Source organism: Littorina saxatilis, linkage group LG1 (assembly GCF_037325665.1).
Source record: "Littorina saxatilis isolate snail1 linkage group LG1, US_GU_Lsax_2.0, whole genome shotgun sequence".
In the NCBI taxonomy this organism is placed as follows: domain Eukaryota; kingdom Metazoa; phylum Mollusca; class Gastropoda; order Littorinimorpha; family Littorinidae; genus Littorina; species Littorina saxatilis.
The window spans coordinates 77,358,715-77,386,157 of record NC_090245.1 but is presented as its reverse complement, the minus strand read 5'-3'; the positions used below and the strand labels follow the sequence as shown (position 1 = coordinate 77,386,157).

The window sequence follows — 27,443 nt, the reverse complement described above, 5'->3', positions numbered from 1 at the left end:
GGATGAGGGACTGGTTGGTTTCAAGACTTCTTGTGTATATGAGGAGCTTTTCCAAGGAATGGGGTCATGTGAGATGGGGGGAGGGGGGGAGCTGTTTTAAGATTTGCCTATGTTTGAAATTTGCAGTACAGTGGTACATGCGATGTGAGGACCCTCCGATGAGAGAGATACCTTCAGTTGTCTGTTGTCATTGGGGCGGGGATGTAGCTCAGTCGGTAGCGCGCTGGATTTGTATCCAGTTGGCCGCTGTCAGCATGAGTTCGTCCCCACGTTCGGCGAGAGATTTATTTCTCAGAGTCAACTTTGTGTGCAGACTCTCCTCGGTGTCCGAACACCCCCCCCCGTGTGTACACGCAAGCACAAGACCAAGTGCGCAACGAAAAAGATCCTGTAATCCATGTCAGAGTTCGGTGGGTTATAGAAACACGAAAATACCCAGCATGCTTCCTCCGAAAACGGCGTATGGCTGCCTAAATGGCGGGGTAAAAAACGGTCATACACGTAAAATTCCACTCGTGCAAAAAACACGAGTGTACGTGGGGGTTTCAGCCCACGAACGCAGAAGAAGAAGAAGTAGTCTGTTGTCATTACCAAAATATACCTGTTTTGAAAGGACACCTGCAATGCAGGGACATTTTTGGCTGGTCCAAAAGGATGTACTTTGAACTTTTATGGCAAGTACCACTGATTCTGTGTATTTTTCTTTTGTTGTTGTTGTTACTTATAGGCAGGTTTCATGGTATTAGGCCATTTTGATAGTCTCAGATTTGCTTAGTCTTTTAAATCCATATCTGTGAGAATCTGCTGTATTTGTTGTATTAACATGCAAACTAGTTGTTGTTTAAATACTTTTTTGAAAATAAAAGTTGAAATTGTTTATAATGTGTTTATTTATGTGCGTGTGAATGGTGGCGATCGTCAAAATACGGACGGATGAATTTACTTTTGCCACAGCATCACTAAACAAAGAACTAAATTCCAACACACACATGCACAAGTATCAATGCTGTGGTGGTTGAGAGTGCCAGAACACATTGAAATGATTGTTTTTCAACAACAATCGATATCCATAACACAAATTCTAACTTATACTAGCTCCGCAAAAAAAATGTATGGGGATTCGGATCTGTCCGTCCGCATAGCGATATCAAGAGCATCGAAACTAATTGTGATTTCACAGGACAAAAACACAAGTTTACCTAATTTTGTATACTGTAAATACAAGTTTGTGCACCCTTGAAGTGAGTTATAATGTTGCCGAGGTCAATTTGCCCTTGATCGAGGCACGGTGACCCGAGTTTCAAAGTTGCGATCCTGTCCGTCTAAACAATGTAACGATCGCCACATTTTTCTTTTCATTCAAAAACTAACCGTTTGGGGAGGAAGTGACCTCACGTTGTTTTACGTTGACGCTCGCGCTCGACAGAAAAAGACCGCAACAGTTTTTCAGTTAAAAAAATCGCAAAGTAATTACATTTTCTGAGGTTTTCTAGTGTCCGTCTAGTAACAATCGCCACTCTAGCGATCGCCACTGAGTGTTAAAGTCACATTTAACTCCATTTTCGACTGTTTTAAGAAACTATTTTGACGCTCAATCGTCACGTTTCAGTGTCGAAACACGTACTGTGCATTTGCAATCAGCCGGTGTGTCCAAACTGAAATGCGAGTGATGCCTCGATTTGTGGCGATCGCTCACGTGATTGACGGACAGAAATACCTTCTTAGGGGGTAGGGGAACAGTTACTCCTCCATACAATAATGGTGTTTACAAATGATTGCAAACTTGTCTCTTTATAAACTGTTCAGACATGTCTTCTCTTCAATAATTTTCAGTTTTGCTCGGTTTGTTAATCAGGAGCACCCTGCAGTAAATGTTTCATCTGTGACAATGCTCGAAATGTTGACGTAATTCCAATGCCCATATCCTTCTCTTGTTACCTCATCTAGCCAAAACCATTGAAGATAGAAAGACATTTATTGAACAAACTAGATGCACAACACCAGTCTTAACACGTTTTGGTCTTACATGTATATGAAAATATTGATGGCCATGGAATGGTTTGAAAAAAAAGACGGTTTTTTCCTTCAAAACGGTCTAGGTCTGCCGGAAGTCGTATTTTTTCAAACCATTCATTTGAGAATCAATATTTTGATGTACATACAAGAACAAAACTTGTTAAGAATGATGTGGGGCATATTTTTTGTTCAATAAATGTCTTTCTATCTTCAACGGTTTTGGCTATATGAGCTATATGCATGCATAGGATGACCGTATTGCTTTTTTTGCGTTTTCAGGGTATGCCGCTTTGCGCCTGGTTTTTAGATATAAATAAGGACCAGGACTATAAAAAAATTTACTGTTTTTAGTTGTAACAAACTCACTTTGTTGGAAAAACATGTCCTTTGAATTGTGTGCCAACATTTATTTTGTAGAATTTGAGTGTGTAAATAGTAAATTGCTGAACACAATACTGTGAAACCTGCCTATATTATTATGCTACTGCTGTTAAACAGGCTTACCAAAGCCAGTGTTTATAAGCCAGACGAAAGCCAACGGCATAGGAAGTGCGATGCAGATAGTGGGCCTAGATGCTGACGACGTCATCTACACAGTTCTTCCGCTGTACCACAGTGCTGGAGGGGGCATTGGATTGTATGGCCTCTTTGATAGAGGTGGGTGAGAATTCTCAACATTTATTTTCGATTGCTTTAGTGGTAGGGTTAAAGGAGAGAAGGTCAATGGACTTTTTGGAAGTGTATGTGTGTGCACAATACAACAACAAAATCACTATACATGTATGTGTGTGTGCATGTGAATGTGTGTGTGTGTGCGTGCATGCATGCATACAACAAATATGCACAATACATGTATGTGTGTGTGCGTCCTTTGCTTTACGCGATTCGTATCTTCAACTGCATCACATCGAGATTTCTCAGAGAACATGATAAAGTTCTCTCATGTCTTATTAGTGTCAGCGTGTTTCAGGGTGTACCATGGTGCTGAGAAAGAAATTCTCTGCCAGCCATTTCTGGTCTGACTGCAGAAAGTTTAACATCACACTAGTGCAGTACATTGGAGAGATCTTTCGCTACATCCTGGCACAACCACAGGTCAGTTAGCTTTTGGATACAGTGGATCTCCCCTTTGAAGACCCCCCAATTCAAGACTCCATCCCTTATAAGACCCGGTTTTATCAGACTTTGTGTTCAAAACCTCTGTAAATGTACCCCCGAGTTAAGACTCCCTCCTTTTTTAACACCTGATTTTCTCAGAATTTTGGAGGTCTTTTAAGGGTGTTCATCTCTGGTAAACACATGGAGGATAAACTCATTTGCCTTTTGCAGCCATTAAAGCGGAAAGGTACGCTTCAGGACTTTCTATAGCATTTGTTAGCTTGTGCTTTCTATAGCATTTGTTAGCTTGTGCTTTCTATAGCATTTGTTAGCTTGTGCTTTCTATAACATCCGTTAGCTTGTGCTTTCTATAATATTTGTTAGCTTGTCCTTTCTATAACATTTGTTAGCTTGTGCTTGCAATGGCATTTGTAAGTTGGGATATGTCCCTTCAAGTGAAATGGCAGAGACATGTGGTCATTTCTTATAATTTTGTTCTTTATTTTCTTGATGGTATAGTGGTCTCTTTGTTTTTAAGACCAACGAAAATCTCAGAGAAGTAATTGTTAAAAGGCAGTAACCCTTAAGATGCATAAACCTTAAATTAAACTTAAATAAAACACAAATAAAGCTATTCAAAATATGATTGAAATACAATTAAATGTACGATGTCTATGTTTGAAACAAAAGCAAGATCTATAAAAAGAGTTACGTTAGAAATCAGAAAATCTTGAAACAGATTTTACAGCATCCCCAGGTGGTATTATTTTATGTCTAGTTGAAAGGTTTTTTTAATTTTTGACTCACATGCGAAGCAAAAGTGAGTCTATGTACTCACCCGATTCGTCCGTCCGTCCGGACGTCCGTCCGGAAAACTTTAACGTTGGATATTTCTTGGACACTATTCAGTCTATCAGTACCAAATTTGGCAAGATGGTGTATGATGACAAGGCCCCAAAAAACATACATAGCATCTTGACCTTGCTTCAAGGTCAAGGTCGCAGGGGCCATAAATGTTGTCTAAAAAACAGCTATTTTTCACAATTTTCCCATTTTCTCTGAAGTTTTGGAGATTCAATACCTCACCTATATATGATATATAGGGCAAAGTAAGCCCCATATTTTGATACCAGTTTGGTTTACCTTGCTTTAAGGTCAAGGTCACAGGAGCTCTTCAAATTTGGATTGTATACATATTTTGAAGTGACCTTGACCCTGAACTATGGAAGATAACTGTTTCAAACTTAAAAATTATGTGGGGCACATGTTATGCTTTCATCATGAGACACATTTGGTCACATATGATCAAGGTCAAGGTCACTTTGACCCTTATGAAATGTGACCAAAATAAGGTAGTGAACCACTAAAAGTGACCATATCTCACGGTAGAAAGAGCCAATAAGCACCATTGTACTTCCTATGTCTTGAATTAACAGCTTTGTGTTGCATGACCTTGGATGACCTTGACCTTGGGTCAAGGTCACATGTATTTTGTTAGGAAAAATGTGTAAAGCCGTTCTTAGTGTATGATGTCATTGCTAGGTTTAGTTATTTGACCTTGACCCTGAAGGTCAAGGTCATGTAAAGGTCAAGGTCAAGCATGTGAGTCGTATGGGCTTTGCCCTTCTTGTTATTTTTTTTTTTTTACCACGTTTTTAATTCTTTTTGGTACACGACTTCAACATCAGACAGCAACATCAAATAACATCAACCATACAAAACTGTGCATCTTAAAAAAAAAAACATTTTTAATTAAAAAATAAATAAATAAACAAAAACAAACAAAAACAAAAACAACGGGAAAACACAATAAAGCATACAATCACACAGCCCATATTCAATACATTTCTAAATTATGTAAACAAGCTCTTCGTCTCCTTTTTTATGTTTCTATTTGATTATTTTGTAAAACTACTCATACCACCAAGTCCTGTTCTCCGTTAAGCTGCTGCAAAATATACAGACAATGTTTATGTTCAAGTCTAAAATGAAAAACATCTTTAACCTCCTATTAACTCCAAAACCAAATTTCATCCTTACAAGCTCAATCAGAAAGACAATCAATCATTTGACAATATCAGAGGTTTAAATGGGTACCACTCCAGTCTTCAGAATGCATGTGCCTGTAGTTGGTATGAGTGAGTGCGTCACGTTCTCGCTGTGCGTCTGTCTGCGAGTGTATGAGTCTGAGTGTCTTGGTCCTTGTCGATTTGTGTTTCGTATAATGTTCACTATGTATTGTATATTTTGTAAGCGCCTAGGGCTATATTTAGATTAGGCGCACAAATGTTCATAATAATAATAATAATGTAAAATTAATTTTACTTAAATATTCTTCTACCAAATACCTTTTTCTCAGATCTCTTTTAAATGCAGCCATTGTAGGAACAGCTTTTGCATACTTACACTTGTAAATAAAAAATTTGGCATTTAATATTATAAAATCAAAAACTGTACTACTTTAAACTTTTCACTAAAAAATATGTTCTCAACATTGTGACATTCATTTTTAACATAGTTTAACAAATCATTCCAAAATGACTGTACATATTGACACGCCCACAAACAATGTTGAATACTATCCCTCTCGTCTCGGCATAAATAGCACATCACGTCTTCTACTACTCCCATTTGTTTTAATATCACATTTGTTGCCAAAATCCTATGTAATACTCAAATTTGAAACCATTTAAGTTTCACTTCAGAAATTTTTGTTACATATTTAAAACATAATTTCCAATCAATATCGCCTTCTAATTTACCTTCCCATTTTGTACAACAATTTGGACGCTTTCCATCCTTAGTTAGAAGTTGAAAGTATGCTAAGACATGCCTGCTGTTTGTTCTTGTTTCAGCATGAACTGGATAGTGTCCACAAAGTGAGAGCGGCTTTCGGCAATGGTCTTCGCAAAGACATCTTCGAGGCAGTGCAGAAGCGCTTCAAGATCCCCCTGATCGCAGAGTTCTTCGGAGCAACGGAGGGTGTCTCCATGCTCATCAACATTGCCAACAGACCTGGTGCCATTGGCCGTGTTTCACCATTTTTGGTAGGCTTTTGCGATTGGATGCGTTTATTCAGAGAACGATGGTAAATTCTCTTGGAAGAGATGGCAGTTTCTTTTTCTGTTGTTTTTTCTTTCCCTGTTTTGTAATGATGTTGAATCCACATGTTCCATTTTAAAACAAAATTAGGAAATTTTCTGCATCTTACAACAGAAAGATAAGACAAAAAGAAGAAGACAAAATAAATACTCTTTGAAAGCGGAGAGGGAGGCAGTACTCTGGGATACAAACCATGCAGCTTCATTACTGCATACCAAAAATAGTTAACTGGCATCCGCAAGTATAGTTGAACACTTTCAGATACAATTTTGTTGAGGAGCTCACCTAACAGCTACAGTACACGAAGGTTTCTAGTGTGCAAGTGCTAGTCATTTTTATTTAAAGCAAATTAAATTACATATTCTTACTCCGAATCACATAAAAGCATTGACGCAGTCTTACATGCTTAAGGTCTGAAAAGGCTACCCGTCTTAAACAATTTTAAAGGGAAGCAACCCCAACACAAAAGTGTAAATACAGGTATGGTAATGACCATCTACCCAGGGAGTTACCTCCCGTCCGGGTTACGCGACGTCACTTCCCCTGTAAACACCATGTGTAACTCATACGCCTATTCAGCCTAAAGCAGAGAAGGTCGTCGAAATTTTTGGCTCCAAGTGTGGCTGCGTGCTGGTGTTTGAAAGGACACCCACCGGCCTCCTAACCCGTCTTACCGGCTTGCCTTTACGTGTTTGGTGAGCTCTTTCCATTTTGGTCATTATTTTGACAAGATTGTTGTTTTCCCTGTTCTTGTGGCTTCGGACTTCGACTTTCTTTCCTTTATTCTCATCTTAGGCAGGAGATGAGATAGGACGATTTCCGTTTGAGTGGGGTCTTCTGTTTTCAGGCTTCCCCGTTCTTCTCAGTTTGCCACAAGCTTCTGGACTTGGTCCTGGTTGTCTTTCGCCGAGTCTGACTCTGTCTTTCTCTAGCGATCAGACGCGTTTTGGTGTTTCGTCCAAACTTAAGGTGCGCTTGAGTTGGCCTCGGAAGTAACATTCAGATTTTCCTGAGGGGGCATTGTCTTTGGCAATGCATGTTGGAGGAGTCATTCTTTGTGGCTTATCACCTCTCTCAGGTTTTTGGCTACCCCTCTCATTTTGGCAGAGCGTTAGCTAATGTTCCAGTTTTCCTTTGCTGTGGGCTTATAGCCCAGCATATTATGTGGCAGCCGAAACTTATGTTTCGTATATTTACCTGTGTACTCTGGGTACTTTGGTACATGGCTGTTCCACGGGTTTTACGGCTCTCAGCCTGAGCCTGTGCTATAGTCTTCTACCCTGTGTGGTTCGACTATGGCATTTTCGGTTCCTGTTGCTTCGGATTTACTCTTCCTCTTTTCCCTCATCCTAGCATGAGGTGAATCAGGGCGTTTTCCGGGGGGTTGGGTTTCCTTTACAGTCACCCTTCTACCGCAGGCAACTATGGCTACGGCGTTTGCCGGTTGATCGCCGCGTCTGACTCTCAGTCTTTCAGAGGTAGACAGACACTGCTAGTTTTTCGGCCGGACTCAGGAATTTCTCCTGATTTGGCTACGAAGTTTACTTGGGGTTTTTGATTTTCCTTCATTTACCTTCAAGCAGACTGATCTGTAACACTCTGGGTTTTAGTCATTTTGTTTAGGGTCACCGGTCACTTCAGTTTTTGACCACGGTGATTTCTTCTCTTCTGAGGCGGCTTACGCTATTTCGTAAGCCTCCGCTTCCTCGAATTGCCTCTCTCTCTGCTTTCGCATTGACTGTTAGGGGATTACGGGCGACCGTCTCTTTTTGAGATCTTCCTGTCGAGGTGGGCTCTGGTACCTTGTACTCAGGTGTCTCTCTCTCTCTCTCTTTGTTGGGTATTGGTCATTCTGCTTGGAGCTGACTTTTATCTCTCAGTCCTTTTGGGCTGATTACTTTGGCGTGATCGTCTTATGGTCGCCGCGAGGTTTGTCCTTCACCTCACTGATCGGACTACCTTACACATAGATCGTTTTTCAGTGCATGGGCATTTCCTTCCATTCGAAAGGGGGGGGGGGGGGGGGGGCAGCTTGTCTTTCCCTCTACTTGGCTCGGCTTAATCCAAGGCTGGGTTCTCTTTCTGGGTCGTTTGGTCCAGGAGATTGGAAGAAGTGCTGGGCACACATTTCTGGCTCTCTGATGTTGTCTTTCGCAACTTTTGCCTGAGAGACATCACGACTGTCAATCAGATGATTCTCAGGTCCTTTCCTGCCTTTTTGGCAGTGGGCCAGTTCCTGGCAAGGGTTAGAGTGAGTTAGATTTTGTTTCTCACTGGGCTCTTTTCCTGACCTTTTGGCAGCAGGCCAGTTTTTTGGCAAGGTTTTTAAGGGTGAGTTGGATATTTCTTTCCCACCGCCTTGTTGAAGCTATCTGCTTTTATGTGATTCGGAGTAAGAATATGTAATTTAATCGAAAATTTGTAAGTAAATTTTCATTTGATTAATATACTTACCCGAATCACATAGTGTATTCCCTCCCGCCAACCCCGCATATGATTTTTTAGTCTATTAAGTCGTATGAGTTACACGTGGTGTTTACAGGGGAAGTGACGTCACGTAACCCGGACGGGAGGTAACTCCCTGGGTAGATGGTCATTACCATACCTGTATTTACACTTTTGTGTTGGGTTGCTTCCCTTTAAAATTGTTTAAGACGGGTAGCCTTTTCAGACCTTAAGCATGTAAGACTGCGTCAATGCTTTTATGTGATTCGGGTAAGTATATTAATCAAATGAAAATTTACTTAAAAATTTTCGATTTCATCCTGTAGAGATTTGTCCTTTGTAGTTTCTGACATGTTTTCTGTCTATTTCTTAATCTTGTTACCTTGCTCTGTCAATCGTTGAGATATACATTTGTCAATTTTACTGATTTTTACCCCCATTTTAGAACCTGCTTGATCCCGATCCAAAGGCGCTGGTGAAATGTGACTACACCACTGCTCTGCCCATCAGAGACAAAAATGGTTACTGCATCAAGGTGAAGCCAGGTAAATTTTAGACTTGTGCGTTGAAAATGTACAAATGTATTGTCAAAGATTAAAAGTCTCTATTTATCTTGTTAGTGTGTGTGTTGTTGTTATTTTGCATTCAAAGCAGGAATATTTCTCAGAAAAGTGTCAGAGCAAATAGCTCGGTGGCCTAGCTGTATCTGTCAATTTTTATAATTCTTTCTTCATCAATGTCTGGGTCAGTGACTGATTTATTTATTTAACATGTCAGCCAGACTCTTTGATTCATTGATTTAATGTGTCAGCTGAATTGATTTATTGGTTGATTGACCTTGGTTGATTGGCTGCGTCACCAACATTCTTTGCAAACAATCTTATTTGAGCATGTTGTTTTTACAAAGCAAAAACATTCTCTCCCCTTGCTCAACATGAAATTTGCATTGTTCGTTTTCATTCAGGCATAAAACTTACCCTTTTTAAAAGGAAATTCCTTTTTTTTTGTGTATGGTTTAAAAAAAACAACTCTTAAACAAAGCTAAACTCCATGTTATTTTATGGATTTTAATTCCATATTTACAACTTCCCGTGGACAATCATACAAGCTCACATGTATATTACCTGTCATAAAAAAATTAGGCAGATGTGTTTGAGGGCAGATCTTTCTGATGAGGCTGTTGATTGTAAAACAAATTAAATGACTGAAAAGGCCATTCATTCCCCTACCTTATTCAGAAAACAGATTAAGGTTATATTATGTTGTGTCTATACAGTGGAACCTACAACACAGACACCCCCCAAAATCAAATTTGCAAAACCAAAGTACCTGCGTTAAAATCGACAAAAAATCCAAACAACTGAAACGAAACATGTTCTGCATGTCATTAGACAGAACAATCAAATCTCCATATCTTGTCTAACATGGCCGCTATGGCATGTTGAAAGGTGTTGGTGTCAATCCTCTCTGAAGGCTTAAAACTAAAAGGCAGTTTTTGAAGCCATTTTAGCGGGTAATGAGACAAAAAGTGGTACATTTCAGTAACTCATTAACGCATTGCCTTCAAACTTTTAATAATTTGTGCTAACACCTGTCATAATTTACACAAGGAATCTTAAATCATTTGAGATATTAGTTCTGCTGTTATGCGACATGCCAGAAAGTGTTTTAACAATAAAGATGTACCTTGTCCGACTGAACAGAAAAAATTAAAAATTAGCAGGCATTCAGAAAAATGAAAGCTTCAAATTAGACTTAAATTTCATACATTTTTGGCTCACGTAAGTGTAGCCTATGCGATGCTAACTTTTGTCTGTCTGTGCGTACGTGCGTGCGTGCGTATGTATGTATGTCTGTGGTAGAAACTTTAACATTTGACTGAACACCGAAATACTAATTTTACCTGGTTATTATTCAAGCAACAGCTTCAAAGTATTGAAGCAATGATCGACATTTTGTGGCACATATGTAGTTAAAGTGTGTATCCAAAGAAAACGGGTGGTAGGGGGTTTTGGGGGGGGTAAAAACAGCTGACTGGTTTGTGTCATGTGTGGTATGTAGACCAGGTCAGGGGTCAAGGTGAGGTCAGATCGCGTGAAGGATTGTGGTATAGATACAGTTATCACCGAGCTGCAGTTCGCCGATTCGGAGAAGACGATTTCACATTGTTCGGTTTCGTAGCTCCAGAAAAATAGATAACGAAGATACCAAAGGAGATTTCCTACAGGTTAATCTGCACAGCGTGTTTCCAGTGTCTGCGCGAGGAAGCGCTGTCGAAAGCGCAGTGTCGATCTGGCCATCTGGCAGTCGTGTCCCCGTAAGTAGGCTACAGACAGACAGATCTAGATCTAGTGTCTCGCACTCTTGCTCCGTGTCACCTATGCTTACTGTGTGTGTGTATGTGTGACGGAGTGATTGAGTTTGTGTTACAGTTTGTCGATTTCTATGGCTGTTCACAGCGCACTTATTTAAACACGCAAAACAATTGTTGGAAAATGGTCTTTCAAGACCCATGATCAGTTAAGTGTGTCAGCAGTCAGCTTTGCTAGGCGTAGGCTGACATTTTTTCTCAGCGCTCTGAATGAGTCAACTTCTTACAAATTACTTTCGCGTTGAAATCCTCACACCACCCATGTCTAATAAAATATGTACATGAAATTTGAGTATGTGGTACATCTGTTATTTGTTTTGAAGATAACAACAAATTAATTTTGTTCGACGAATCAGCAAAGACCTACCATTAATTTAAGAACTCTTTCTGGCATGTCAAACAACAGCAGAACTAATGTCTAAAATAACTTAAAACTGTGTATGTCATTTACGACATGTGTTAGTACGAATCACCGAGAGTATTGAGGAAATGCGTCAAGGAGTTACTGAAATGTACCTTTTTTTGTCTCATTACCCACTAAAACGGCCTCAAAAATGCTTTTGACGGCTACTCGGAAGAATGACACCCACACCATTCAGCATGCCATAATATGATTGTTAGATAAGATATATGAACAAAACAGACTGTTTTGGATGCAAAATAAATTGTTCTTCTTACTGACATGCAGAAAATGTTTTGTTCAACCAGTTCTAATTTTTTGTCAATTGTAACGCGGAAACCTTGATTTTGCGAATTTATTTTGGGGGGTGTCTGTATTGTAAGTTGCACTGTATAGACACTAAGTTATGTAAACTCAATCTGTTTTCTGAATAGGGGACTTAATGGCCTTTTCGTTCATATAATTGATTTTACAATCAACAGCCTTATCAGAAAGATCTGCCCTTCTTCTTCTTCTGCGTTCGTGGGCTGAAACTCCCACGTACATTCGTGTTTTTTGCACGAGTGGAATTTTACGTGTATGACCGTTTTTTTACCCCGCCATTTAGGCAGCCATACGCCGCTTTCGGAGGAAGCATGCTGGGTATTTTCGTGTTTCTATAACCCACCGAACTCTGACATGGATTACAGGATCTTTTTCGTGCGCACTTGGTCTTGTGCTTGCGTGTACACACGAGGGGTGTTCGGACACCGAGGAGAGTCTGCACACAAAGTTGACTCTGAGAAATAAATCTCTCGCCGAACGTGGGGACAAACTCACGCTGACAGCGGCCAACTGGATACAAATCCAGCGCGCTACCGACTGAGCTACATCCCCGCCCACGTAGATCTGCCCTCAAACGCATCTGCCTAGTTTTTTATGACGGGTAGTTTAGAATAGGACATTTAAGATTCCATTTGAAGGTTCTGAAAATCTAGAAATGCTACATCCCTTTCAGCTACAGAGTGCTTTGTGCCCTGGCTCCCTGCTAGGGACATTGGTTCTGAACGTTACTGTGCCTCCTAACAGGCGCAATAGCCTAGTGGATAAGACGCCGGCCTCCCAAGTGGAAGGTCATGGATTTGAATACAGTCTGCGCCTATTTAGTTAAGGGTAGAGATATTTCCTATCTCCCAGGTCAACTTATGTGCAGACCTGCAGGTGCCTTATCCCCCTTTGTGTGTACACGCAAGCACAAGACCAAGTGCGCACGAAAAAGATCCTGTAATTTATGTCAGTGTTTGGTGGGTTATAGAAACACGAAAACACCTAGCATGCATACCCTGAAAGCAGTGTATGGCTGCCTAAATGGTGGGCTAAAAACCGTCATTCACATGAAAACCGTGGGAGTTTCAGCCCTTGAAGGAAAAAGAAGACTATGCCTCCTCCACGCCCCCCCCTCGCTTATCTTATTTGTTTGGTACAGTATTCATTTGTTTTCGTGCCTTGATGGCAGGAGAGACAGGGCTGTTTCTGAGCAAGGTTCCGGACATTGCCTTGGCCAAGGGCGACTTGGTTGTGTACAAGGCCTCCAAGGATTCCAACGAAAAGAAGCTGGTCCGCAACGCCTTCAAAGAGGGGGACTTGTACTTCAACTATGGGGACGTCCTCTACCTGGACAAGGACTACTTTGTCTACTTTCATGACAGAATTGGTGACACCTTCAGGTACGTGCTATACATTGTGCCAGGGATGGAAGAGAGAGTTAAGACAGTGGGAGCAGGGGAGGGTAGCAGTAACTTTAGAGAGTGTTAAAGACCCACTCCACCTTGTGAAAATGGTTTGCGTTACTGATCTGGCAAGTCTTTAAAATGGGCCAAGACCATCCCTCCACTTGGCTACATACCATAAATCAACACCCTGACTGCTTGCTGTGTGGAGTTGAGAATTTTGGATGAAATAATGTCTGAAAAAGACACCAGTGCCTTTTACAAAAGAAATTATACACCACTGTGCACAGAGAGCCCCCAGACTGTTCATTGTTGGTATGTGACCAAGTGGAGGGATGGTCTTATCCCATGTAGCACCCAGGCTGTTCATTGTTGGTATGTGACCAAGTGGAGGGATGGTCTTTTCCCATGTAGCACCCAGGCTGTTCATTGTTGGTATGTGACCAAGTGGAGGGATGGTCTTATCCCATGTAGCACCCAGGCTGTTCATTGTTGGTATGTGACCAAGTGGAGGGATGGTCTTATCCCATGTAAAAGCCTGGCCAGATCTGAGATGGTGAGGGTGAACAGTGTTCACAAGGTGGAGTGGGCCTTTAAGTTTTTGTTTGTGTACAATTTTCTGTCTGATCTATGCTTGTTAGTCATTTTGGATGAGACGATAAACCGAGGTCCCTTCGTGTACACTACATTGGGGTATGCACGTTAAAGATACCACGATTGACAAAAGGGTCTTTCCTGGCAAAATTGTATAGGCGTAGATAAAAATGTCCACCAAAATACCCGTGTGACTTGGAATAATAGGCCGTGAAAGGTGGATGCAGCGCCTATAGGCTGTTGATCTACTGGCCGATGTGAATGCGTGATATATTGTGTAAAAAATTCCATCTCACACGGCATACGCGCTTTGAACTTCGGATAAGGCGCTATATAAATACCCGTTATTATTATTATTAGCTTCCTTCTTCCTGAAGGCTAAATGGGGGCTAACTTTCAAGTTGCCACCAAGAGATACCTGTGATTGCATTGTGTTGTACTGTTGCTGTGAGTTTCAGTGTTCTTTTAGAACAGGGTACTCCTTATAAAAGCTGTGTATACATTGCACCACAGGGCTCCCCTAAGACGCCCATCCTGGAGGGTCCAGGGACCCCCACTTTTAATGTTTAGAGGGTCCATGGACCCCCACTGTTAATGTTTAGAGAGTCCATGGACCCCCACTTTTAATGTTTAGAGGGTCCATGGACCCCCACTTTTAATGTTTAGAGGGTCCATGGACCCCCACTTTTAATGTTTAGAGGGTCCATGGACCCCCACTTTTAATGTTTAGAGGGTCCATGGACCCCCACTTTTAATGTTTAGAGGGTCCATGGACCCCCACTTTTAATGTTTAGAGGGTCCATGGACCCCCACTTTTAATGTTAAGAGGGTCCATGGACCCCCAATTTGAATGTTAAGAGGGTCCATGGACCCCCAATTTGAATGTTAAGAGGGTCCAATGGACCCCCAATTTGAATGTTAAGAGGGTCCATGGACCCTCACTTTTAATGTTTAGAGGGTCCAGGGACCCCCACTTTTAATGTTTAGAGGGTCCATGGACCCAATACGCGAAGTTTTAGAGGTTCCCAAAAGGCCCGGTCCCCAAATCCCCTGTGTTCATATAATGCATTGTTATCGCGAATAGTGTGATTAATTATGAAATATCTTTTTTTTATCAGAATATTCGAAGAGGTCACTTCAACTATACCTTGTTAAATGGCACACACACACTTTTTCATATCATTGCGGCGTGAAATTGGCATTTGTGCTTGCACTATACCTGACGGACGACTACAGTTTGAAAAGAGTACCTATGTTACGCAAGATAGCGGACATTTAGTGACTCCCGGGACCCGCTCTTCATAGGTTTAGTGCGCCCCAGGACCCCCTCAATGAATTTCTAGTACGTGATTTCGGCTTCTAGTGCGTATAGGATGTATGGACGCGCACTTTGGGGAGCCCTGCACCATGACACCAGAATGAATATCTGGCGACAAAAATGGGAAGGAAAAATGTTATACGCTTCCTTTTCAGTGTGAGACAGGAAATGTATGGTAGCAATTTGAACAGGAAATGCATGGTAGCAATTTGAACAGGAAATGCATGGTAGCGATTTGTTGAATAAGTTTGATAACATCAGTTACTTGTTGAATTTAAAAGGACTTACTGTTGTTATGTTTTTTGTTTTTCTCAATTTTTCCTTTGTGTATTAACTATTGGTCTTGTCTGCTTCACTCTCAGATGGAAAGGAGAGAATGTGTCTACCACAGAAGTGGCCAATGTGGTCTCAATGCCGGACTTCATCCACGATGCCAATATCTATGGTGTCAGAATACCAGGTAAGGTGTGTGTGTGTGTGTGTGTGTGTGTGTGTGTGTATGTGTGTGTGTGTGTGTGTGTGTGTGTGTGTGTGTTGGGTTGGGGGAGCACAAGGGAGGAGTCTTTGCATTGACTTTTCTGTTAAAATACTTCAAGAGGTCTATTACTTAATTTTGTTCTTTTAAATTCACATTAAATTACATATTCTTACTCCAATTCTCATAAATGCATTGACTTCAGTCTCACAAGCTAGATGTCGAAAAACCACTCAAATTACCTGCCCTTAGAAGGGTGGTAACCAAGCTAAAAAGAGACGCCATAGCCGTTGCTATGCACTGACCTTGCTCGGTTACCCATAACACCCTGCGCACCACGTGAGCGCCAGCATCCGGAATAATCATTCTCGACTTTCGACAACACACGGTGGACGTGTCGATTTTTGTCACTCATTTTTGGCCTTAGCATGCCGGCTTGTCCGTGAGACTAGCTGTTTCTTGTGGGTCTACCTGTCCATCTACCTTCTGTTCGGTTGATAGCTTTTTGTGTTGAACAGGCACGCAGAGTTTTTCGTTCTGGGTGACTGTTTTTCGTCGGTTTTAAAATGGCCGACAACAAAGCTAAACTTAGTGCGAGACTGGAAGGAGACAAGGCTCTTAGCCCGGTTAAGAAAGCTAAACCTAAGAGTAAACCTAAGAACATTGATTTGCCTATCATGCGGGTCGAAGATCCGTCAAATAGCACTTCTTTTGATGTTCCTATCCCTCCAAGGGTGGTTTCAGGTCCTCCTCAGCTCGCTTCCCCTGATGGGGTTAATCAGCCTAGGCCTTCAGCCTTAGGCTCCTTAAAGACTGGATTGTTTGAATTTATTTCGCAGCAGTTCGCGTCCCGTTCTGGGGTCCCTCCTCTGCCACCGGCGGTAGGGGATCCTTCCTCCCTAGCTCGGCTGGAGTTGTCGTCGTCTGCGACTTCGACTGATGGTGGGGGTGGCCGCGCGGCCATTCCTTCTTCGCACTGGCCTGGTGCACCTGACCTGTTCGGTTCAACCCTCACTGCCTCTAGTAGTGCGGCGGTTGCTCTGGAACACTCTCTCCGTAAGACCCCCTGTCTGCCTCTGCCCGCTCACCTTGCTTTTAGCACAGCTGAGTCGGGCGGGCAGTCCTCTTACCGCTTGGAAGAGGGAGTGGGGGGGCATGGTAAGTCACAGCCTGGGCTTGTTCCCACTCTGCCTCATTGGGGGCAGGGGGTTGTGTCAGCGGCCCACCCTTTCCCGCTCCCGGGGCGGGATTGGGTGGGGGCTGGGGCAGTGACCCACTCTTTCCCGCCCTACGGGCAGGATCGGGTGAGCGCTGTTGGACTGGCTTCTCAGTCTGTACCGCTATTTTCCTCTGCTAGCAGCCGCCCCCCTCCCCAGTTGGGGTGGGTGGGTGGTGGGGCTACAGGACTACAGCAAGTTGACGGGTGGGGGCGGCCGTTTACGGTCACGTCTCTTTCTCCGTCTTACCCCTCTCAGGGGCCGTTTGCTGCAGCGACGGGCCACCTCCCTCCTCACGCGGGGTGCGGGGTAGACCGGTTTTGTCGGCTGGGGCCAGGCTCCCACACGGCAGTCGGGGAACAATGGGCCTGACGCGGCTTTGTTCGGTGCCCCCTTCCACCCTCCTCCTCGGCAGGGTGCTGTGCCGGCTGTCTACTCCTCTTCCCCTTTGGGGCAGGGTGGTGGTGGGCAAGCGGGGTCGGAGCACGCTTTTGATTCTCCTGTCTCCCCTCCTTTGTGTGGTGACACATTGGATGGTGGGGACTCGGATTCTTCTGTGGAAGAAGAGGAGTTTGTAGTCTTGCCTATTGGGTTTAGACAGGCTATGAGGAAAGCGGCTTCAGTGGCAGTGAAATATTTCCCGGAGGGGGTGGTGGATTCAGGCCTGGGTGTCTCTTTCCCCCCTTCTGCTACGGACGATTTTCGGCCCTCGCGGGATGAATCACAATCGTTTCGTTTTGTGGAATCTCCCGCCGTGGCTTAACACATGTCGCAACTTTTGGCTCGGCCGGCTCCTCAGGGGAGCGGTCTATTGCCTACTCCTTTTCCTTTGTTGCATGCGCATGGTCCAGCGCCTCCTTCTGCTAGCCCATGGCTGGCTTCGAACGCACAGTCCACTTCTTTTTCTTAGTGCAGAAAAAGTTGGACTGGAGTGTGAAGTCTAGGAACTTTGTTCAGACTTTTGCGTTGCCAAAGGCGACATTTCCGGTTCCGCCGGAGTTGGTTGCTTTGTTGCCCAAACAACCCTCCGCACGGATTGAGGAGATGGGTAGGCTCGATCTTGAGTTGGCTTCTATAGCTGAGACTCTGCTTCGGGCTCTCACACGAGCGGTTGCAGCTTCTTTGGAGCCTTTTAGGCTTAGAGAGGATGCCTCAGCCAGCGACATCTCCACACTGCTTGCGGCTTTGGGGATGGTGAACTCTGAGAGGATGAGCATGTCAGCAAAGCTGTATGCTCATGCTGTCTTTTCCCGGCGTGACCTGCTTCTTTCTCAAGCAGGCTTTTCACACCAGTCTACTGTGGACTCGCTTCGTTCCTCTCCTTTCGTTGAGGGCTCTCTTCTTGGGAGAGTGGCCCTTGACGCAAGGCAGCAGGAAGTTCAGGAGGCTAAAGACTGACATCTGGTGGGATTTTCCTTTAAAATCCCAAAGAAGTCTCAGTCTTCTCAGCCTTTCAAGAACAAGAAGCAGCACAGCTCCTCTCCCCTTAAAGAACAAGGGGATAAGGCGGCACCGTTCGGAAAGCCCTCCCCCCAATGAGACGCTCCCGATCACATCACCCCTGTACCCCCCACTCTTGTTGTGGCAGGGGGCCCCTCCAGGGCTCTATCTGTTTGGCAGGCATCAGCCAGTGGATAGTGGGGGTGGTGCGATCGGGATTCCGGCTGTTGTGGGAGGATGACAAGGCTCCCTTGACCAGGGAGCCTCCTCCCTTTCGTTTCCCGGCCAGTCAGGAGACGGAGATCGTTTCTCTTTTGGCCAAGAAGGCAATAGAGGAGATTGTCGATCATGCCTCTCTCGGGTTCTATGGACGGCTGTTCGTAGTCCCCAAGGTTTCAGGCCGTTGGAGGCCTGTTCTCGATCTTTCGTTGCTGAACAAGTTCCTTCGAAAGATCAAGTTTCGAATGGAGACCCCAACTTCGGTCAGGGAGGCTCTTCGTCTGGGAGATTGGGTGACCTCGGTGGATTTAACGGACGCTTACTTTCACATTCTTATGCATCAAGCAGACAGGAAGTGGCTCCGTTTCCGCTGGGGGAATCGGATTTTTCAGTTCAGGGCTCTGCCCTTTGGACTTTCTCTGGCGCCATGGTGATCAGACAGTTGTCCGGTCTGATCAGGCAGAGAGGTATACGGCTGAGGACGTACCTCGACGACTGGTTGATCCTGAATCAGAGTCAATCAGCGTGCCGTTTGCACACACAGGTTGTGTTGGATCAGGCTCTCGTCCTGGGGTTCTCAGTGCCCCCCGCGGGTTAGGGTGAAGAATTTACCCAATGCTCCTCAGCATGTCGTAAGAGGCGACTAACGGATTCTGTTTCTCCTTTTACCCTTGTTAAGTGTTTCTTGTATAGAATATAGTCAATTTTTGTAGAGATTTTAGTCAAGCAGTATGTAAGAAATGTTAAGTCCTTTGTACTGGAAACTTGCATTCTCCCAGTAAGGTAATATATTGTACTACGTTGCAAGCCCCTGGAGCAAATTTTTGATTAGTGCTTTTGTGAACAAGAAACAATTGACAAGTGGCTCTATCCCCTCTCCCCCCTTTCCCCGTCGCGATATAACCTTCATGGTTGAAAACGACGTTAAACACCAAATAAAGAAAGAAAGAAAGGTTCTCAGTGAACCAAGCAAAGTCGGAGTTAACTCCTTCGCAAAGGTTTGTTTACCTTGGGATGGCGTTCGACACCGTCTCTTGGACGGTTCGTCCTACGCAGGAGAGAATACAGAGACTTCACGCTCTTATCTCGGCTGTGTTGAGCAGACAGCAGGCGTCTGTGAGGGTGCTTGCCTCGATTTTAGGTCAGATGGAATCGATGGCAATGTTGGTTCCCTTGGGAAGAGTGTACAAGAGGCCTTTTCAGGCTTCTCTCAGGTCTCTTTGGGATCCGGCCTCTCAGGATTGGGACAAGAGTGTCCCCATCCAGGGGTGGCTCAGTCACACGACGCGTCGGTGGCTGGATTTGGATTGCATCGTCTCCGCGAAATATCTCCCGGGCAGGCTCAATGCACTGGCGGACTCGCTCGGCAGGTCCTCTCAGGTGTTGCACATGGAGTGGACCATCACACACGCGCCTGTGAGCTCAGGTGGAAAAGCCTATGATCGATCTGTTTGCAACCAGGTTCTCCAGGAGGCTTCCGATTTTTTTGTCCCCCTTTCCGGACACGGAGGCTTGGCGAAGCAATGCAATGGAGTTCTCGTGGGTAGGCCTTCAGGCCTACGCGTTCCCCCCCCCCCCCCCTTTCCTCTGCTCAGCAGAGTGGTGCGGAAAGCTGAGCTGGAACGTCCAGATCTTCTGCTGGTAGCCCCCATGTGGCCATCGCAGCATTGGTTTCCAGATCTGCTGCTTCTGGCCAAAGGTCCTCCGATTCCTCTAAACCTGGTGCGGGGAGAGCTCGTTCAGCCAAGAACAGGCATTCCGCACAACGCCCCGCAGGCCCTTTGTCTACACGGCTGGAGGTTGTGAGGACGGAGTTACGAAAATCTGGCGCGTCGGATTTGACGCTGGATTTAGTCCATAAAGCGCATAGGTCTTCCACTTCCTCGGTCTATGCCTCGCATTGGTCTGCCTGGGTCTATGCCTGGCATTGGTCTGCCTGGGCCAAGTGGTGTAGAGAGTCTGGGGTCAACGCCTTGGCTCCTCGCTCTCTCCAGGTTGCGAATCACCTCTCTTTTTTGTCCGCACAGGGCAGCTCGGCCTCTTCTTTGAGAGTGAGGCGTTCAGCTATATCTGCTACTTTGAAGCAGATAGGCAGATCTATTAACGTCAATGGTGTGATCGCTAGTGGGATAAAAGGGGCCGCTCTTCAAGAGGTGAAGAGACGGACCCCTGTCCCTGCTTGGGATTTGTTTCTGGTTTTGGATTTCTTGCGTTCTTCGGCCTTTGAGCCTTTACAGGCTGCCAGTTTGCTGAAATTAACGCGCAAGACTTTGTTCCTTCTTCTCCTGGCCACAGCTCGTAGGGGCAGTGAAATTCATGCCCTTTCGGGTTTGCCAGAGGATATCGCATTTGAGTGTGATGGTTCGGTGTCACTGCATTTTCGGCATGGCTTCCTGGCTAAAAATCAGAAGCCAGGCCAAGCTCCGCCGGTGATTCAAGTCCCCCCTCTTGGGACTATTCTTGCCCCGGGTGATCCTGATTTAGCCAACTGCCCGGTTAGAGCTTTGAGATCCTACCTCTCTCGCACTAGGTCGATTAGAGCTAAAAGTCAGAAGCTCATGTATATATCTCTGAACACAAAGCGTGATAAAGACATTTCTAAATTGACACTCACAAGATGGGTTGCGACTTTCATTCGGCAGGCATATGAGTGGTGGCTCGCTCAAGAAGGGGGGGGCGTTCTGTCCTTCCTTTGTCCTCGGCTCGGGTCCATGAGTCCCGAGCTTGGGCTTTCTCTATCGTCGTTTTGTGTTCTGGTCGCCTAGGCGAAGTTTTGCAAACGGCCTACTGGAGATCCGATGATGTGTTCATCAGTTTTTATCTTCGGGATATCTCCTGCACTCGGCTTGACGGCTCCAGTTCGTTGCCGGCCTTCGTCGCTGCAGGACAGGTTCTTTCAAGGACATAAGTAAGTTCCCTCCACCTTTAGGAGGAATCTGCATTTATGAAAATTGGAGTAAGAATATGTAATTTAATGGAAAATTTCTAAAGTAAATTTTCATTTGATTAATATACTTACCCAATTCTCATAGTTAATACCCTCCCATCCATCCCCGCTACTTAATATCCTTGGGGTGTTGGAGTAGTCTCGAATGATTATTCCGGATGCTGGCGCTCACGTGGTGCGCAGGGTGTTATGGGTAACCGAGCAAGGTCAGTGCATAGCAACGGCTATGGCGTCTCTTTTTAGCTTGGTTACCACCCTTCTAAGGGCAGGTAATTTGAGTGGTTTTTCGACATCTAGCATGTGAGACTGAAGTCAATGCATTTATGAGAATTGGGTGAGTATATTAATCAAATGAAAATTTACTTTAGAAATTTTCCATTTTAGATAGCCATAAGAGCTTTACTGTTCAGAGATTCTAAATCATGTGAGAGAACATAAAGCAGATTCTCAGAAAATACGTTTCTGTTTCCATGGTAATGCCAGGTCATGATGGGAGGGCAGGCATGGCAGCTCTGACCCTCAATGAAGGGGAGAGAATCACGCCAGAGCGACTGAAGGAGATCTACAAAGTCTGTGAGGATGACCTCCCCTCCTATTCCCGCCCCCTCTTCCTGCGCATTCTGCCTGATGCCGTGCTGACAGGGACCTTCAAACAGCAAAAGGTTGAACTGGTGAAGCAAGGTTATGACCCTACACAGGTCAAGGACGATTTGTACTATCTGGATGCAAAGAACAAGACCTACAGACCCCTTACACCTCAGGGATTGGCGTCCTTTCTGCAGTCTCGGCTATGATGTGCCGCTGCGTGCTGAACATTTACTTTTAAGCGTTCTGAGTTGTGAGGAAGGGAGAGCGTGCTTTGTATTTTCCCAGTGATTTGAGGGTAGGAATGATGTATCTGTGATTTTGGTTCTGCGTGGGCTTTTCTCCATGGAGGAAGCAATGGTGTATGGCAAGTCATTTCAAAGGCATTTGTAACTGAGATTTAATGAACGAGGAATTGCGTGGTTGGTTTATCATTCCATTGGAGTCTTGCTCTTTACACTACTGTTTAAAGGCAGAAGTAGAAGGTCTTCATACAGTGATAGTGGGGACCGAAGAATAAAATGCCGTATGGTTTTTGTTTGTCTTCCATTTTCATTGAAACGTTCACTGCTGAACACATTGTGGAGCTTTGTTTTCGTTCAATACTAAATCTGAACTATTTTTGTTAGCAGTGTTGATAATCCAAAAAGAGCAGCTGTGAACTTTATGCATAAAATGAGACACTTACTCATTTTTATTTGCTCAAAAGTTCACAATCATGTGAGTGCAGTGACAACGATTTTTAGGCTTTTGAACATTTCATTTTGGAGTTGATGTACTTGTATCGCTTTTTTTTTAACATTCCACATTGTTGTGTGAGTGAGGGTGAGCTGGCTAATGTTGTCATGCACAGGTCTGTGCTTTGCACAATGTTTTATATGTGGCCATCTTTTTCTTCTTCTGTCATGTTCTTTGCCAGCCTGCCGTTTATGATAATGATATTAACAGATGTGTTTCCCATTTGCATTTAGTGGGAGAGGTCAGTATGACTGAGGACACCAAGTGATGTTGGTTCAAAGAATGTTGAAGTGCATTTACTTGTGAGCAAGAAAACAACTTCTTGTAAAAATATGTACTATTTACCATATCTGTTTTTTCATTCGCACTGAAGAAGCTTGATTGAACAAGTGGCATGTATTGTTCAGTACAGTTTACCTGAATTGTTAAAGTTATCTCACTACGAAATGGACAATGGCATATAATTCATTGAAAAACACTGAAGGTTACATGTATTAGAACTGCATGAATATGAAGGTTGGGGTTTTTTGACTCACATGCGAAGCAAAAGTGAGTCTATGTACTCACCCGAGTCGTCCGTCCGTCCGTTCGTCCGTCCGGACGTCCGGAAAACTTTAACGTTGGATATTTCTTGGACACTATTCAGTCTATCAGTACCAAATTTGGCAAGATGGTGTATGATGACAAGGCCCCAAAAAAACATACATAGCATCTTGACCTTGCTTCAAGGTCAAGGTCGCAGGGGCCATAAATGTTGCCTAAAAAAACAGCTATTTTTCCCATTTTTCCCATTTTCTCTGACGTTTTTGAGATTGAATACCTCACCTATATATGATATATAGGGCAAAGTAAGCCCCATCTTTTGATACCAGTTTGGTTTACCTTGCTTCAAGGTCAAGGTCACAGGAGCTTTTCAAAGTTGGATTGTATACATATTTTGAAGTGACCTTGACCCTGAACTATGGAAGATAACTGTTTCAAACTTAAAAATTATGTGGGGCACATGTTATGCTTTCATCATGAGACACATTTGGTCACATATGATCAAGGTCAAGGTCACTTTGACCCTTATGAAATGTGACCAAAATAAGGTAGTGAACCACTAAAAGTGACCATATCTCATGGTAGAAAGAGCCAATAAGCACCATTGTACTTCCTATGTCTTGAATTAACAGCTTTGTGTTGCATGACCTTGGATGACCTTGACCTTGGGTCAAGGTCACATGTATTTTGGTAGGAAAAATGTGTAAAGCAGTTCTTAGTGTATGTCATTGCTAGGTTTAGTTATTTGACCTGAAGGTCAAGGTCATGTCAAGGTCAAGCATGTGAGTCGTATGGGCTTTGCCCTTCTTGTTTGCTTTGCAATTTGAGCACAAATAATTTTGCTGGAAGAAAAACCAGACAGCAATAAACTGTCCAGTTTATTAACCCACTGCTGCTGAGCAGACTGAACAGAAAAACAATCATTTGTAGTGTATTGATTTTTATTGTTTGGCAGAAATAGTTTACCACAGTATTAAAGTATGTATGCACCATGGTTGTCATTGTCAGAGACAGAATTTTTTTTCTGCTCTTTCTTTTTTGAAAGTTTTGGTCAAGTTTATTTCTTGTTTGTGATTCTGCATAATTACGCTCTTGTGGTGAATTCGGGTGTGTTATAAAGGTTGTGTTAATGACGCTGTCAAGTTTTTTTTCTCTGTTCTCAATGATGAGTTATGTTTTTGTGTACTTTTTGTCAGTTTTTAAAATTCAAGCAGCACATATCATGGTTGCAGTACACAGTTGTGTAAATCTTGAAGGTCAGTTTTCAATAAGCTGTGTTGATGGTCTGGTAGTTAATCTGATTGGCTGCATATCGTGCCTTGTGTTAAATTGATAAGATATATGTTAAATTGATAAGATATATGTTAACTGTTTTATGTCAGGGATTTAGCACAAAATCGCAATTAATATTGTAGCATTGGCAGCTATTGTAGATTCTCTGTAAACTGAAAATGTATTTGCAGTAGCTCAACTTGATGTGTATCTTAGTTATTACTTGAATCTAATCATTTACATTGAATAGTTGTTTTCTGCTTATTTGTCTCTGATTTGAGAATCAGATGATGATCAAGCAGTCCCCCCCCCGCGGGTTAAGGGGAAGAATTTACCCGATGCTCCCCAGCATGTCGTAAGAGGCGACTAACGGATTCTGTTTCTCCTTTTACCCTTGTTAAGTGTTTCTTGTATAGAATATAGTCAATGTTTGTAAAGATTTTAGTCAAGCAGTATGTAAGTAATGTTAAGTCCTTTGTACTGGAAACTTGCATTCTCCCAGTAAGGTCTTATATTATACTACGTTGCAAGCCCCTGGAGCAATTTTTTTATTAATGCTTTTGTGAACAAGAAACAATTAACAAGTGGCTCTATCCCATCTCCCCCCTTCCCCCGTCGCGACATAACCTTCGTGGTTAAAAATGACGTTAAACACCAAATAAATAAAGAAAGAAAGGATAATCACATGTAATTTGTATGGCAAATAAATCAGTAATCGGAGTTTAAAAATTCTGCTGTTAACCCTTTCGCTGCCAATCAAAACTTGCGTATGTGCATTCCTGACTGCCAGGGAATATTGGAGTTCGGGGTGTAATAATTCACCAAAAATTCTAGCTCCAAACTGGCAGTAGGTAGGTAAGTAAAACCAATGTTATTTTTAAGGGAAATTGAACCAAGAATCTGTTTTTAGTGTCTAATCATGGAAATGATAATTAGTTTGGCTTATAATGTATGTTTAAATATGAACTTTTGAAAAATCAGTCCTGCGCATCTTCCGGTGCCTGTGGATCAAACACAGGTGGCTGTTTTGCTTGCTCCAAAAAAGGATTACAATCACTATCATCGACCTGTTTCCAACGAATCGTCCGAAAGAAGATCTCCCCCTTCCCCTGTCAGTATCCATAATCATTTGCACCGCCTGTAGCGTCAGTCCGGCTTTGTTTTTCCCTACTAGGGCCCGGTCGACTGTCACCGTCAGCCATTTTGACGAGTCGAGATTTCTCTCCCCTACCCTGTCGCCAAGGCCGAAAATAGCCTTCAGACGCAACACCGCGTCACCATTTATGTTTATTCATGAGAATGAGGTATCCTACCAAGCCATTGGCTGCTATTTGTGTGTCAGCAGTGACGTAGCATTTCTGGAAAATCCCGGTAGCTCAGTTGGTAGAGCACTGGACTTGTGATCGGAAGGTCGCAGGTTCGAATTCGGGCCGGGACGGACACGGGTCAACTTTATGTGCAGACCCAGAGACGGAAGCCATGTCCCACCCCCGTGTCATCACAATGGCACGTAAAAGACCTTGATCATTCTGCCATAAGTGCAGGTGGTTGAATACACCTAAACACGCAGACACCTGGGTAGCGCGACTCCGTTGCTGCTAGCTTTCCACTGGGAGGAAGCGACCCGAATTTCCCAGCGATGGGACAATAAAGTAATGAAAATGAAAATGAAAAAAATGAAAAAAGATGGGTTAACCCGTCCTAAGGCGCTGCGGCTGCACAAGCGCATGACGGGTATACCCGTCCTAAGGCAGTCAAGGGGTTAAAAACTATTTTTTTGCCTGCTTATTTCTTGTCAGACAGTATTTATACAGTTGTTCTGCCCATCATTTAAACAGCATGAATAACAAAAGAAATACAATATGCGGTTGCCATGTATTTTAAATTTCAGTAAAGTGGAACCTATCATGAAAGGTAGGACACCCACAAGACCAGCAAAAAGTTTCCCCACATAGCAGGAGGCCTGTCCTGTCGGGTAAATTTAAGTGAAGTTTGTACCAAAAAGAAATAAAACCATTTTGAAATTAAACAGGCATGGGAATTGTCCGCCGAATGGCGGATTTCCGCCGAATTTTTTTTTTTGTTCCGCCGAAAATGCAAAAGTGTCCGCCGAAAAAATAAAGGGGGGAGGCACACAAAAAAAGCACCGGTTACTTTGGCCTTTGCGCAAAAGCCCGCGAAAACTTTCCGTACTTTGTTTACGCACTGCTACCGCCCGCCTCAGTTATTGAACTATTATGTTTGAAAGTAAACCAGATTGCACAGATTGTGTTACAAGTTACATTTTCCTGTTTGTCTCAACAGATAACATTTTTTTCAAATTTAAACCATATATAATACATGTAAGCAAAATTTGGTACATTTTTGTACTAAAAACTCTGATTCTAAAAACAGAATTTAATGGCAAACTTGGAGCTCAGATGACACCAGATTGCACCATCTGGGTTCTTTGGAGAAAAAAAATTTCCGGGGGGGCATGCCCCCGGACCCCCCTAGTAAGGCTAGGCGCTTCGCGCCGTCGACTTGACGCTTTGTGTCTTCAGTTATAAATTTTCCGCCTTTTTTACAATTTTCAATTCCCATGCCTGATTAAAATTTTTTTTAAAATTTTTAAGTGAAGTTTAAGACAAACGGACAACAGAATGTGTCCTTTCACGGGAACTAGATGTCCTTTCATCTAGGCCTCACATTACAGGTACCAGTGTAAATCGAATAGATTTTAACATTTTGAATTTTCATCTTTGTGTTTGATTAGTCGTGTAACTTGCCATTCTCCTTTCTTTATTCGCCGACCTGGACTAGAGTTGCGATGAGTGCACATTGCAAACAGGTTGTGTGACTTCAAGATGTTATATTTGTTGCCATATGTATTGATGAAAATGTGTACCAACAATGTTAAACAGAAACTGTATTAAAAGGTAAAAAGCTCAATAATAAAAAAAACCAGTTACAGA

General features: G+C 43.4%; 1 protein-coding gene and 1 long non-coding RNA gene across 3 annotated transcripts in view; both read left to right on the top strand.

Moving 5' to 3' along the window:
• The window catches only part of LOC138980171 (long-chain fatty acid transport protein 2-like), a 32,169-nt gene extending 4,726 nt beyond the window's left edge, over nucleotides 1–27,443 (top strand). For both annotated transcript variants that reach the window (XM_070353005.1, XM_070353014.1), the window contains exons 6-12: nucleotides 2,515–2,673; nucleotides 2,987–3,111; nucleotides 5,970–6,161; nucleotides 9,107–9,206; nucleotides 12,928–13,138; nucleotides 15,416–15,513; nucleotides 21,835–27,443. In XM_070353005.1, coding sequence (XP_070209106.1) covers nucleotides 2,515–2,673; nucleotides 2,987–3,111; nucleotides 5,970–6,161; nucleotides 9,107–9,206; nucleotides 12,928–13,138; nucleotides 15,416–15,513; nucleotides 21,835–22,145 — 1,196 coding nt within the window. In that variant the 3' untranslated portion in view covers nucleotides 22,146–27,443. The remainder of the gene's footprint in view (nucleotides 1–2,514; nucleotides 2,674–2,986; nucleotides 3,112–5,969; nucleotides 6,162–9,106; nucleotides 9,207–12,927; nucleotides 13,139–15,415; nucleotides 15,514–21,834) is intronic.
• Nucleotides 3,905–4,764, top strand: LOC138980187 (uncharacterized). Its single transcript, XR_011460262.1, has 2 exons — nucleotides 3,905–4,593; nucleotides 4,702–4,764. It is a non-coding gene; the product is annotated as an uncharacterized lncRNA (long non-coding RNA).